This window comes from Schistocerca cancellata, chromosome 2, assembly GCF_023864275.1.
Source record: "Schistocerca cancellata isolate TAMUIC-IGC-003103 chromosome 2, iqSchCanc2.1, whole genome shotgun sequence".
NCBI lineage: Eukaryota > Metazoa > Arthropoda > Insecta > Orthoptera > Acrididae > Schistocerca > Schistocerca cancellata.
In genome coordinates, this window is record NC_064627.1 from 717,342,294 (window position 1) to 717,358,053 (window position 15,760).

Genomic DNA, 15,760 nt, shown 5'->3' on the forward strand with positions numbered 1-15,760 from the left:
AACTATTTTAACAGACATTGTATGTCGTGTTGAGGTGAAAAATAATTTAGAAAAAATACAATGAAGTTTCACTATAAAAGTCATGTAAGTGTTATATTTCCTTTACAGCTCCAGTAGCACCTAACATTTTTGACCTCATACATGTCAATTCAACCTCAATTTCTCTAAATGTTTCATCATGGGGTGATGGTGGCTGCCCCATTACATCATTTGTTGTGGAATATAAATTGAAACATGGAGTGGACTGGACATTGGTGTCAAATAATGTCAAGTTTGACCAAACAGAATTTTTGGTGCTTGACTTGAATCCAGAGACATGGTATACACTTCGAATGACTGCACATAATAGTGCTGGTTCAACTATCTACAAATATGATTTTGTAACTCTTACTCATTCAGGAGGTAAGCAAAGCTGTTTCTATAGCTCTGTATTGCTGACACCATTATAAAAAAGGTCAATATAAGCAAATATTTTGGGTAAATAATGTGTAAAAGTTAAATAATCACGGAACAACAAATTTGAAGTGAAAGTGTGTAAATTGCATGATTCAGAGTTATTTATGTTCATTTCAGTATAAAATGATACAAAGTCATCTCTTCATAAATATTTAGCTATAGTTTTTTTTTTAAGTAATCTACATTTTTGTTTAAATAACTCACTAACTAAATAGGCATTCATATTCCAAGATTCAGTATAACAAATTTTAAGTGAATAATTACTTGAATTATGTTATGTATTATGCATTGATAAATTTAAGTGCCATTCTGGAAGTACAAAAGTAAAATATTAAGAAAAAATGAAGATAATATTACATGAATGAAAATATTTTGTAAGTCTACTTTGTACCAGAACCATGTAAAGCACAAAAGAAGACATATAATTAACTGGCCACAAATGAATATAAAGGATTACAAATGTTAAATGTCCTTATGAACAGTATATACAATTCCATATTTTGTTCAGAGATAAATTCAGGAGATCATTTTTGCTTGGCTTGACGCTTATACACATACTTGGGAACATCCCTTATGAGAGTATAGCAGTAGTCTGCTAAAAGAGTAGGGCTCCACTTTCCAGCACATATCTTCTCAAATGTGTCAATATCTTGGTGAAATTGCTCCCATGTCCATCACTTACTGCACCACAATCTTTGAGGAAGAAGTCAAGATGACTATGTAAGAAATGCATTTTCAGTGACATGCTGAACCAAGTTTTTCATAAGATGTCAACATGTTATCTACAATCTCCTTGTAATTTATTGCTTGTTTGTTCCCTATGAACTGTAAACAGACTGACTTAAAACATTCCCATGCAAGCTTCTCATCACCTTGTATGATTCCATCAAAAGTATGGTCTCCAAAAAGCTCTCAAATGTGTGGGCCTACAAAGGTGCCCTCCTTTACTATGGTATCACTTAAGTGAGGAAATTTTTGCCTTAAGTACTTAAATGCATCACCATCTTTGTTCATTCCCTTAACAAAGTCTTTCATGAGACCCAACTTGATGTGCAAGGGTGGGAGCAGAATCTTTTTAGGGTCTACTAGAGGTTCACTCTTAATGTTCTTTATACCTGATTGAAGAGATTTTCTGGTTGGCCATTCATGTTTACTGTAATGAAATGCAAGAGCTCTGCTATTCTATTTATGGAGAAAGCAGAAATATTTAGTATACCCTAACTACATACCTAACAGCAGTGCAACCACTTTCAAGTCACCACAAATCTGCCACTGAGAGACATTATAATTGCTGGTTGCTAGTAAAATTTTCATGTTTTGGTATGACTCTCATATGCACACTATGCCCAACTGGAATAGAAGGAAGCTCATTACCAATATGTAAAAGCACTGCTTTTAAGCTCACTTTTGATGAATCGATAAAGAGTCTCCATTCACCAGGGTTGTACTTAATTCTGAGAGCCATCATTAGACCATTTATGTCTACACTTGGCACAAGACTATCTTGCATGTTAAAAAAAGGAGTGAATGGTTGCTCTCTTCTGTGGCAGAATGAACCATTTACATTGCTTTCCAGAAAATTGCACTGCTGCAATCTTGATGCTAAAATCTCAGCCTTAGCTTTAGAGAGTTCCAAATCTCTAACAAGATCACTTGAGACAATTTTTGTGCATCATCAGTTGATGATGTACTTCGAAGAAACTCTGGATCTTGTGATGTACATTCTTCAGGACATTTAGAATCCCCATCAGAAGTAATTGTGTACTCTTACCCTTGGAAACCTTTCAGTTCAGTGAATTTATTTCAGCTGTTTCTAACTAAAACCTTTATGAAGTCTGGGGTAGTTTAGGCACAAATCCATTGTTCCGTTCTGGGGGTGGGGGGTCACTTTTTATCACTTTCTCAGGTTTTGTATCAGATGATTTTTTTGTGTTGTAGCAAGCCTGGATGACAGTTCTAATGTTTTAACCTCTGGAGGGTAAGAGTAGCTTCTACAACATATAATTAACATAAGAACAATTTCAGTAAAACACTTTAATAACAGATACTTAAATTTGGAAAACATCTGTGTCCATATGAGGGATGGTGCACTCTCAGAACACAATTACTAATGACATTAATTTGCTGCTGGGATCTGAAATACAATGAGGCTGATATCAGAGTCAGCTATCAGAATTGGCAAGCAATGCTGTGCTCTGACTTAAGTAGACTTCCAGCAACAGCAGCATGTGGAATCTCTTGAGGGCACGTCTTCGTCAACATCTCTCGTTTGTGGCTGTGTCTGGCAGTGACTGTCTTTAGCTTGTAGTTCTGTTGTGAGGTACTAACTTTGCCATAAGACCTCTCTCTTTGGATGACACTATGTTCCTCCCCTGAATTGCTTGATGATGGTGGGGGATGGGGAGGGGCAGCCTGAATGTGGATATAGATGAGGAACACAGGTGCTGTGGTCAAAAGGACAGAACGCAGAACTCCAGGGGTGTCATGGTGGTTGTCTGGAGATGGCACCTGAAGGTACATCAAGTCTGGTTGCAGGACCATTAATGGCAGTGCGATATCAATCTCCTTCTGCACCATTCTGTGTGGTGCTGACTGCAACAGCCAGAGAGTTGGAGGTGGTGACTGTTGTAGTCCCCAATGCATTCTGTTCTGTGGGTAAGCATTCTCCAGCAGAATGACTGATACTAGAGTGCTGCACATTATCCTGATTGTGCCAATGCAGCCAGAGGAACCTAGAACGATGTAAGACAAATGACCCCATACTTGTATGATGAAACCATGCTCTCAGTGCTGTTTCTTGTCAAAACCTTTCAAGACAACTTTGTCCTGCAGCTTGTCTGACAGAGTGAACTCTTTCTACAGTGGCCACATAGGGTGTAAGAGGGTACAGTGACAATGGCTGTGTAACACTTCTGCTGGAAACTTCCCACAATGTAGCAAAGAGTGGTAGGAGGAAAGAAAAATCTTTAAGGCTTGCTCTCATGTGTGGAAGGAATGGAGTTTCTCCATATGACTCTTGTACATTCAAATGAAGCAATTCAGCTTTACTGTTTGACTGAGGGTTAAAAAGAGCAGTAGTTACATGATGCATGCCATGACTCAGCACTGTTGGAAATTGGGCCGATACAGTAGCAGCAGTAGTGGTGGATGCTACAGAGATGACAGATGGAAATTTACTGTTTGTGTCTACCACCAACAACACTTGTGTGTTCCAGAATGGATCTGCAAAATCAATGTGCAAGCATTGCAGCAGTCTGTACAGACGTGGCCACTGGAAAAACTGCTGTGGCAGTGCAGACTGATGCTCTGAACAAGCTGTGTAACAAGAAGTCATTTGCTGAATTTGGACATCCATGTCCTGCTATACCTTGAGGTTGGTACTTTCCCAGACTTCTTAAAACTGGCAAAGACAGTACCAGCGAATAAAAAAGGTGATTCTAACACTCCATCCAGCTTTAGAAGAATTTGTGTAACATCTATACTAGCAAAAGTAATTGAAACTGTAATGAAGAACCAACTCTTATGTTATTTCAAAGACAACAGTGAATGAATTTAGAAAAGGGAAATCTACATTTACTGCAAAGCTTGATGTAATAACAGAAATAATGGAACTGTTTGAAGAAAAGCAACTGCATGGCTTTAATCCTTGGTGATCTAAGCAAGGCATTTGATTGCATCTCTCATAAGATTTGCTGGAAAAATTAAAATGTTATGTTATGAAAGGGGTCATTTTTGAGATTCAGTCATCTTACCTTAGAAATTGGCAGCAGAGTGTTTGTGTCCAGGGAGTGATGTCTCATGAAATGGCACTTGAACAAGGTGTACTGCAGGGCTCTGTACTTGACCCTCTGCTATTCTGAATATTTGTCAATACCTTAGGTTATGATGGTCATACCCTGCTCTTTCTAGATGATACAGAGTTAATGATTAAGGGTATAAATTCAGCTGAGGTACTAAAGGATGCTTAAATTTTGTTTAGAGTAGCTAAAAAGTGGTTCATAGCAAAAAAATGAAATTTCAGAACATATTATGCAGCTTTGGTGACTGTGGGCCCATAGAAAATGTTAACTGGGTCAAACTCCTGAGAATTACAACTGACAGTAAGTTGACAAGGACTGAATACACTCCATGTGTGTGTTCTAAGCTCTCAAGTGTAATTTATCTCCTCAGGAAGCACAAATGTCTGCTAACAGATCAGCACTTAATCACAATATAATACGCACTGTTCCACAGCGACATCATGCATGGATTTCTGCTGTGGGGACACTTTACTGGAAGCAAAAATGTATTGCTCCTACAATGGAAGGTTGTAAGAATAATATCTTCCAGTAAGAAATATAACCACAGAAGATCCACTTTCAAGCACTTGGTTAAGTGACAATATTCAGCCAGTATGTTTTCAACTCTCTTGTCTGTATAATAGAAAGTCAAGGATCTTTCTGCAAGAGACAAAAGAGACAAAAGACTACAACACATGAAATAAGGGTGACACTGATATTCCAAGTTATTGCCTAAGTCAGACACTGGAAAGTTTTCCCACAGCAGCCCTGAAGATGTTCAACCACCTTCCAATGGAAGTCTAGACATCACCACAGAGGATGTTTAGAGCTAGACAGATACATGTGCTCAATCAACAGCCTCTATATTCTGTAAATGAATTTTTCTCTACAAATAGGAATGTATACTGATCAATAAGGTATGATCACACATGAGGCCACAAACTGGAAACATTTAAGAGCTTAAAGTGTTGTTTATAACCATTGTTTATAACGTCAGTGCTGTGCTGTGCTTCTTGTCTGTTATCTTAGCAGTTTTAATATTTCATTGCTAAGATGTGATGCAGTCTGTCCAGCTATGACTGGTAAATGATGTTGACATTGATACAGTAATTGGAAATCACAAGTACAGTGGTGCCAGTGAGTTGCTTCATGTGCATCATACCCAGTGACCTTCTTGCAATGAAGACAAAATTTCCTGCTGTAAAGAGTGAGGAATCACAACTTGTGCATCATCATTCTCTGTATGTAGCATCAGAACACCTGACCGTACGGATCATGCATTGCAATGGAAAAAGTAGCGATGTGCCATTGGTTGGAGAATTTCTTTCAAACTACATTACCATCCATGGCACACTTATTGCAAAACTACACAAGGAGCTGAGTCCTAGGCTGGTGTTCCAGCAATATGCTGAAAGTCAAGAGAAAATCTTTAAAGAATATCTAAATCTTGAGTGTGAATCTGATAAAATGATTCCTCAGATGAATCAGACATTGTGTTGGTATTGATTAGTAACTAAAACAACAAGTCAGTTTTCAAATGTTTTACAGTGAGCCTGTACAACAACTCATTTGAAAATTAGACAATAACAGAGCCAGCATTGCAATTCCTGTGCTGTTTATGGGGCAAGCTTGGAAGGATTTAACAAAGCCACTAAAGGACAATGATCGGTAATCAAATAGAACTTTTGACCATACAAATATTGGTGGAACTTGTTAACATCATAAACAATCATGACCACATCTTTTCCAAGTTGACTATAATTGCACTGAATACTGTTCAGAGCTTTCAAGGCAAAAGCAGTGGGCCTATCAGACATACTAGTTCTATGGGAAAGCACTGTTCCAATCCCATAAGAAGATGCATTCACAGCTAACACAGCAGGCCTAGCTGGATGAAAATGATTGAGACAACAATGACATAACAAAGTGTCCTTTAACTGATGAAATGTATACTGACATTCTGAGGATCACATAAAGGGAACAACTTTCTGGCACAACTGATTCAGCAGAACAGCAATATGTGCAGTGTGAGCAATAAACTTAATGTAATGAATTAATTTCCCCATAAGTACTTCTAGCTCCTTGACATTATGGGGCACCAGCAAATCTTTAATCACAGCCAAGTGTGGATGAGCAGGACAAATACCCTTTGTATTTATGACATGTTCTAAATATTCAAGTCCTTCATGGAAGAATGAGCACTTTTCCTTGTTACACTTCAAGCTAGCCTTGTCAAGAACTTGAAATGAACACTCTACATTTGCCAAACGTTCAGCAGGCATGTGACCTGTAACAATATCACCTAGATAGTTCATACATGAAGGAACTTTAGCTGTTAATTGTTCCAGGAAATGTTGAAGAATAGTAAGAAGAAGCACTTGTGAGAAGTAGTCTTTGAAACTGAATCAATCCCATATGAGCACTGATCACAAAATATTACCTGGACTGCTTTCCATTGATAACTGTAAATATGTCGTGTATAAATCAGTCTTTGAAAATAATCTGCCCTGTCCCACTCTGTCCATTAATTCCTCCAGTTGCAAAATGGCTCTGAGCACTATGGGACTTAACATCTGAGGTCATCAGTCCCCTAGAACTTAGAACTACTTAAACCTAACTAACCTAAGGACATCACACACATCGATGCCCGAGGCTCCTGCCTTGGCAAGAACTTCAAACCTGCAACCGTAGCAGTCGCGCGGTTCCGGACTGACGCGCCTAGAACCACTCGGCCACCACGTCCGGCTCCTCCAGTTGCAGGAGAAGAAAAGAACCCATGATAGTTTTGGGGTTTACTGTTTCTTTGAAAGCAATTCAAAAATGTAAACCTCCTGTTTGCTGTCCACCTGCTTAACTGAGTGATAACATGCTTGCCTCCCAGGCAGTGGAGCTGGGTTTGATTCCCAGCTGGGTTGGAGATTTTCTTCACTAGTGGACTAGGTGTTGTGTTGTCTTCATCATAATTTTATCCTCATCACTGACACACAAGTTGCCCAATGTAATGTTGACTGAAATAAGACATGCACTCGGCAGCTGAACTCCCCTAGATGGGGCCTCCAGTCAACAATGCCACACAATCATTTCATTTTTTTCCCTTATTGCTTTTTAATAATTACCAGGGGGCACCCACTAGATTACAGAAACAGATTATATCAATTCATCACTGTAGTTTTCTTTGCAGCCTGCTGACACAGAGCATGGGGGACAGGCCTAGCACAATAAAATTTGGGTTGTGCATTATCTTTAACAGTATTCCTTAGCCCTTCCTAATCCTGCTTCAAAAAGTTCACTATACTTATAGGAAAAGTCAGAAACATGGATATGAGGCACTGAAACACTGATTTGTAACATGTAATCTTGTATGCACAGGCTGAACAAACCAAACAAGTCCAAGCCACTGTTTCTAGAAAAAAGTATATGGAATGAATCATACTTTGTAAGTCACAAAAATTGCTGGCAAACTGCACACACCTACATTGGTATTTCATGTCCATTATAAGTGGACAAATTAGAAGTAGCCTTTGTGATCATACACTAGGTGTCTTTATTGATTAGGAAAACAGAAGCATCTGTGTCTAATTGAAACTAAACTGCTAGCCACTCTTAATTGACAAAAAGTTTGTTCTGTTGTCTGTGGACTACAGGAGAAGATTTTTGTGAAGCAGAAAAATGAGACTTCATTTGTACCTGCTGTAGTGGCTCAGTCATGATGACATTAACCTGCTGATAGCCAGATGATGACTGTGCAGTAGACAGATACTTGAGCTGGTTTCTTTTTAGATTAGATTTACTTTCATTCCAATTGATCTGTAGTGAGGAGGTCCTCCAGGATGTGGAACATGTAAGAAAAACAACAATACATGACAAATATTTACAACTAAAACAAATAAGCTAATGTACCATTCCACAGGTTCCAAGTGGAATGATCGTCATTTTTTAATGAACACTAAGAGTCATTTTACAAATACTAATGCACTGAATTTAAAATAAAAAAGTTTTTTATTTATTTATAAGGTAATAAACATGTAATACAACTACTGTAATACTTATGCTGGTGCTTTAAACAGACGGTCTGGTTATGACTTTGCTTACCACATGTGAAACACTTTGCTTCAAGAGAAGGACATGCTTTCCTATCATGAGTAGAAAATCACTGTGGACAAAACTGCCACAATTTATTCTGAAGCACACGTCATGTACAACATGACTGAAATGTTTTACCTTTATCTTTGCCTTTACCTACACTCTGAGCCCTGTTTTTATTCACTGTAACATTAACTGAGAATGGAGCACCTTCTGCACTACACACAAGAGAAATAGACAGATCCTAAAAACCAACTTCAGTTATGTTCACAAAAGTTTGAGATACTACAATTTGCAGAACTGTTTTTAAATCTGGATTTGGCATGTTTTGCACATTTGCATCATGTAATATGACATCACTATAATTTTGTCCACAAGAACTCTTGAACCTGCACTGTCTTGTTAGCCATTTAAATGCACCAGTCCACTGTTTTAATGGCTGTTCAGGTGGCTTGTTAAGACAAAAAATATAAATCTCAACTCTTAATGCTCATCAAGTTTTCTAATGCATCCTTCATAATCAAAATCTTGTGGACAAGAAGTGGAAAACAATTTGAGACACAAACAATAGACACTGGCACCTATAGGACAAAAAGGATGCAATGTACTCTGTATCTCTAATGTTGTAGGCTGAGAAATGTGCTACCAGTTGTGAGCAACATTCTGACCAATCGTCTTCCTTGCAGTTAAATTGGTGAAACCTGGGTGCAACAAATGGCTGTGGTGCTTCTTGTTGTGACAGAGAGATTGTCATCTGTTAAACACTGACCAGCAGTCATTCAATCTGCTGTGCCTGAAACTGAACAAGTTCATTTAATGATAGTTCATTTGGGGGCTCACACTTGGTTAAACACTTCAGACTAGATACAATGATACAGAAAAATAATTGCCACCGTGACTGGATGTACACCAAGCACATCCACACAAGCAGGTGAAGGTGGAGTTCTTTTTAAAAATTACTCAACACCTTTTATATGTCATAGCAAGCCTGGACAACAGTTCTTAGATTTTAACTTCTGGAGGAGATCACGTAGCTGCTACAACATACAGTTAACATTATATCAGTTTCAGTAATACACTTCAATAATAGGTATTTAACTTTGTAAGGCATTCATGTCAATATGAGGGATGACTTTTATTACACAATCCTAAAACACAATGCTAATTGTCTTTAAACTGAATAATAATTTTAAAGAGTTGCAACTATTTTAGTTCTTATACTGAATGATATTTCTATCCAGAAATGTGCTCACCCTAATATGACAATCAAATATCACTTTACATTTAATTCCGGACTTTGGTACACTATTCTGATTAATGACACTGGCTCTTTGCTCGAATCTACAGTGCGGCTGTGATCAAAGTTGGCTGTCAGAATTGGTGAGTGGCACTGTGCTCTGATGTAAATACACGTCAAGCAGTGGAGGCATACGGATCCTCATGAAATTCCTGCCATGTATATGTCATCTTTAACAAACAGGAAACAAAAGTATATTCCATACAAACTCAAAGTTAGTTCTTGAAATGAGAATCTCTATTTCTCTGTCCCTTTGAGTATTCATGCTGAGTCTGAGATTTTGTTATTGGATAGACAAAAAAATCTACTCACCAAGTGGTGGCAGGAGAAAACACATGTAAAAAGTTATGCAAATGTGTAAGCTTTTGGCACCAGAAGCTTCCTTCTGGCAGAAGGGTTGAAGGGAAAGGAAGAGGGGTGAAGTAAAAGCACTAGCAAAGTTCATTAAATGGGGACAATTACAGAAAACTCATCCAGAGCCCTGGATCAGGGGAGACTTACGGATGGGATGAGAAAGGACTGCACTGGATGAGATTTGACAACCAAAGAGCTTAAATGTGGAAGATAGTGTAATAAGCAAGATAGAGATTACTGAACAGTCTTCATGCAGGAGTTAACAAGAGCAATAAGCTAAGGACATTATATGTGGTAGAAAGGGGAAGGTAGGAGTAGACAGATCAGAAAATACATGTCTCTTCCCTCCCCCCTTCCCCTTCAGTCTACCATGAATACACATAGCTCTCCACTTTTATTAAGTCTTGCATGATGTTTGATCAGTAATCTGTCTTGCTTATTACACTATCCTACATCTTTAAGCTCTCATGTTTTCAAATCTCATCCAGTACAGTCCCCAACAATTAGTCTTTCCTTGCCATCCTATCTGGTAAGCCTCCCCTGATCTGGGTGTACATGCAACATTTCCAAAACTCCCTCATGTGAGATGGCTGCCCCTGTTTAAGCCTTTGGCTTACATGAGTCAAATGCACATACTTCAGACTTCTGCAACATACTTAAAAACTATAAACTTAATGGTATATACAGGTATCATACACCAGATTGCATGTAAATATCCTCACCTTCCTAATGCTGTTTTTAGTTTTTCTCTAACTTAATTAGTTTGTTCACAAATAATGATTTTAGCATGTAAACACTACTTCAAGTTGTTATGTTACTAACAAATAAACACAATTACAACCTTTGTACTTCCCTAACTGCGTCTGCCTCATAATGATGCTGCTACGTTCAGTGATTCATTTATTATTTATGTAAAAATTAATGTTTTTGTGCATGGTATGTACAGCCCAGACAGTAATTCGAAAAAGGTAATTTGTGCAGCCTTTCAAACAACTTGCCTCTCTCTGTCATCTGTGGTTCATAATATATCATCCAACAGTTACACAAAATACACATAGTTAATGTATCCAAAATTCCTAAATCTAATACAAGGTGTACAACTTTGCTTCCACTGTTTTCACCAACATTTGAGACTTCACAGAAACAAATTGGTTACACATGTATCATTCAAAGTACTTTCCATTGCTGGCCACTTACTTTCTCCCATCTTTTAGGCAGTGTATGAATCCTGAGTTGAAAAAATTGTTCATCTTTTGGGGCGATCCATGAATCGATCCAATTTGTGACTTCTTCATGAGATCGGAAGTGTTGGTCAGCCAGGCCATGCGCCATTGATCTAAACAGGTGATAGTCAGAGGGATCAATGTCTGGAGAATATGGCAGGTGGGGTAGGACTTCCCATTTTAACATTTCCAAGTATGTATTGACCTATTTTGCAATGTGGGGTCGAGCGTTGTCATACTGCAAAATCACTTTATCGTACCTCTTGCTGTATTGCAATTTTAATGCTCTGCTCAGACACTTCAATTGTGTTCGATAATGAGCACCTGTGATTGTTTCACTTGGTTTTAACACCTCATAGTACACAACGCCAAGCTGGTCCCACCGAATGCAGAGCATGATCTTGGAGCGGTGAATACACGTTTTGGCCATCAATGTGGAAGCAATGCAAGGATATCCCCATGATTTTTTGCATTTAGTGTTATCATAATGAACCCATGTTTCATCCCCAGTCACAATGTGATGCAGAAATCCCTTCCATTTTCGCCTCTGAAGCAACTGTTCACAAACACACAAATGCTGCTCAGCCTCTCTTGGTTTCAGCTCACACGGGACCCAAGATCATTCTTTCTGAATCATGCCCATAGCCTTGAGACATTTTAAAATGGCTTGCTGTGTCACTCCTACTAATCATGCCAGTTCTTCTTGAGTTTGACTCGAGCCTTCACTCAGAAATGTCTCCAATTCTGCATCTTCGAAAACATACTCTCTTCCACCACTATGCCAGTCTATGATGTTAAAATCACCATTCTAGATGTGTTGAAACCACTTTTACAACTATTTCCATTATTTTCAAATAATATGTGTCAGTATTTTGCAACCATCACTTATTAAACTGATGACCTTGTAAAAATTCACACTGCCAGAAGCTACCTTCTTTGGAATTATAATTATTACATTCTTCCTAAGACTTGACAGTGTTTTGCCTCTCTCATTTATCTTCCATAAGAAGTAGGGTATTTGTGTCAGGGTATGTACTCCAAAGGATCTCAACAGTTCTGAGAGAAAATTGTCTGTTCAGGTGTCTTATTTCTACTTAGATTTCTCAGTGCCCTGTCCAAATGAAGCTCATTTTGAGTCTTACCACTATCATTCTTCCCGTGGAGCATTTGCGACTGGAGCATGAAAGGAGAGAAGTAATAGTGGTATGCAAAGCACCCTTCACCTCATACCATAAGACAGAATGGAGAGTACAGATGTAAATGTAGATTACAGGGTGCACGTTGAAATTCAAGCAATCATTCTTCCCATGCTCCAAGTATGACTGACTCAAGAAGAAGCCCCAATCAGTGGTACAACAAGAAGTTCCCTCTGCCATACACTTCACAATGATTAGAAGACTACAGATATAGATGCAGATGTAGATACAATTTGCAGCTTTTTCACTTATTTTATTTGTTCTTATGTGATGTCTCATATCTTAAATCAGAAGCAATATTGTGCTTGTAAATGGAATCACCAGCCATGAAGTAGGCCCTAGGCCTGTTCTGACTGGCTGTATGCTGCTCACAAGGCAATGTGAGGAGCAATCTATGATCATGGGGCATGCCAACAGATAAATCCTGATGGTGCCACTGCTTATTTATGCAAGCAATTCCTTATTTGGCCTCAAAAGGCTGAGCGAACCCATTACAGACCCCCCTTATCATAGAAAAACTCTGAGAGGATACTGGCAATCAAACCCAAATCCTCCTGCACTGAAGACAGTGATGCTAGCTGTTCAGCTACAGAAGTCATCCTGAAACAATGGCTTAAAATTTATTTTAGTTTCCTGTAAACTAATTTCTCTTTGCATAGCATCTTTCTAAATTTTGTCTCCTTGTTTCAGCTATTGTTGCTCCAGAGCTAATTGTTCACTCTGGTTATGGGCAAGGTAGTTTACTGAATGATTTAGGAATAATAATACCAACAGTGGCTGCCTTAGTAATCATAGTTGTTTCCGGTGCTGGATTTTTCTTGTACATGAGGAAAAAACAGGAAATGTTTCAAGCGAATAAATATGGAGGTAAGAAATAATTTAATTGTTATCAGAGACAAGTTCCTTAAAGCCCTGCATCAAGAGAGACACAATACACAGGAACTGATTAAAAACTAAATAATACAAGGAAAATATTTTATGGAATGACTGGCTTTCAAATCATTTCTTATGTCTTGTGTGTCTTCTGATCCAGTATCTTTTCCTTCTTTCATTGTCTCATTATGTGTCTATTCTGTTCCACATGTTTATTGTGATGAAAGAACTTCAGAAAATTGTGAGAGCTGCAAATTTAAAACTATTAACAATAGTTTTAAAGTTGTTTATATTTCAGCCTTGTTACCAATGTTCTTGTTTCAGTCATTGTTACATGCAGAGAAATGTAATATAATTTCTTTCATTTGATCACCTAGAAGCACAAGCCACTACAGGAAAGGTGACCATGATTTTGAGAGAGTAAGAAGAGTGGGATTGAGATTTTTAAGTTTTTATCATGTGGTTCATAGAATATATAGTTCCAGGTTTTCTGCTTGATCATTCCAGCTTTCTATTCAAGTTGTCTTTGTTAGCCACTGTGAATGATGAGTTAGATGGTCTTGCTCTTTAGATTCAAACTAGGCATCATACCATAACAGAGACAATTTTGCCAGTTGCTACAACATCATCGAAGAGAATATCATCACACTTTCTGAGAACACCAATAAATGTGATTGTATTCATGAATGACCTCTTTGCTTCATTTTTATTTAGAAGTTGTTAATTCCACTTTATGTTGTAATTAACTGTTCCCTAAAGACAGGCTGTTTCCCAGATATTTTGAAAATTGCTGAGGTTCTTTCTGTGTTCAAAAGAGGAGATGTAAAAGACATCAACAATTATCCACCAGTCTTCTTTCTTTCTAACATATAGAATATTATAGGAAAAGTAATGTATTGCCTCATGATTTCATTACTTGATAAATATTGCGTGCTCAGAAAATTTGTATCATTTTCGATGTACAAAAGTGGACTCATCTGTGAACGAAAATAATGATTTTATAACATGTTGGAACTGTAGTCAGTGCTGCATTAAGAACTCAGATAACTACCATAAAGCAAAAATTTGTGACTGTAGGTGTGAATTATCTGGACTAGTTGGCGATATGGTAAGTGAAATCCAGAGTCTAAAGGCTGAAGTTACTCTCTTAAGTAAGAAGGTGTGTGAATTTGAATAACAGTGCCTGATGAACAACTGTAGGCCTAAACTAAAAACTAAGGAAAGCTTTCCTGCCGTCATTACTCAAAACAGGTTCAAATTCTTGATGAAATAGTGAAACAAGAACAATTTCAGACTGTGCAAACTAGAAGTAATCCTTCAAGCAGCAAAAAAAAAACTGTCAGTCATAAGTTCAGAAAACACCAAGTCCCAAACTCATGTGCAAAACATGAAACTGAACATAAACAAACCGTCCAAGGAAATGGAATCTGTAAAAGTACATGCAAGAAATCGTCCATAAGGAAAACAGAAGAACGATGACAATCAGAAACAGAAGGAGAGCTGGGTTCTATTATATGGAGACAGCCATGGATGTGAAACAGTGCAAAATGTTGCAAATATGCAAGACAACTTTGCGGCTCTAGACCACATCCTGCCTGGAGCCCCTCTTTCTGTTGTGGTGAAGCTGTGCATGCAGGATTGTGACTCCATCTCATCCAATGACTGTGTCGTTATTATGGGAGGTTCATATGATGTAGCAAGAAATCAAGCAAATGATGCAGTTAGACATATGAAAATGGTACTGGGTAAGTTAAATGACACTACACAATTGTTGTCAACATTCCACAGAGGCATGGTCTTATGAAACGGTCTATTGTGAACTGGGAATTTCATAAAACAAATGATAGGATTAAAGCTCTATGTAGAAAATTTCAGAATGTGTCTCTAGTAAATGTCAGCTATCTAGAAAGGGAGCTGCACACATTTCATGGTCTGCACATGAACAAAAGAGGCAAAAAGATTGTTAGTAGCAAAATTATTGAGGACATCAGTTGACATTGTTCACAAAGTGATGAACAGAAGTACACTGCCATGGGGTGGTACAACCCACCTCAGCAAAATCTGCCACAACACCAGCCACTGCTGGCAAGCCAGGGAAACTTGTAAAGGCTGCTGGCCTCATTGCTAGTCCAAAATTATCCTCTAAGGTCCAGCAGGTAAAACTCAGCATTAAAATCATACACCAGAATCTTGGTAGTCTTAAAAATAAGCATAATGATCTAGATGTAATTTCACAGATTGCCAAACCCGATATATTAGTTGTAACTGAACATTGGTACAATGAAGCTCTGATTAGCATTAGTCAACCACTGTATATGAAATTCTGCATGGCCTTCAGTAGAAAAGACAAGACTGGGGGAGGTGTAAATTAGAGTAATTTTAATGTTATTGATGTGAGTGCCTTCTGCTTGGAAGGAGTCTCAGAATTTGCTGCAATAAACCTAAAATGGGGTAGAGATAACACAACAGTTATCGGTGTTTACAGGCCACCTGCAGCAA

The 15,760-nt window shown here is 38.1% G+C and overlaps 1 protein-coding gene across 3 annotated transcripts in view; it reads left to right on the forward strand.

The window, feature by feature from the left end:
• Positions 1 to 15,760, forward strand: part of LOC126162509 (Down syndrome cell adhesion molecule-like protein 1 homolog) — a 169,015-nt gene that overhangs the window by 120,404 nt on the left and 32,851 nt on the right. For all 3 annotated transcript variants that reach the window (XM_049919061.1, XM_049919062.1, XM_049919063.1), the window contains 2 exons: positions 109 to 402; positions 13,079 to 13,255. In XM_049919061.1, the coding sequence (XP_049775018.1) occupies positions 109 to 402; positions 13,079 to 13,255 (471 nt within the window). The remainder of the gene's footprint in view (positions 1 to 108; positions 403 to 13,078; positions 13,256 to 15,760) is intronic.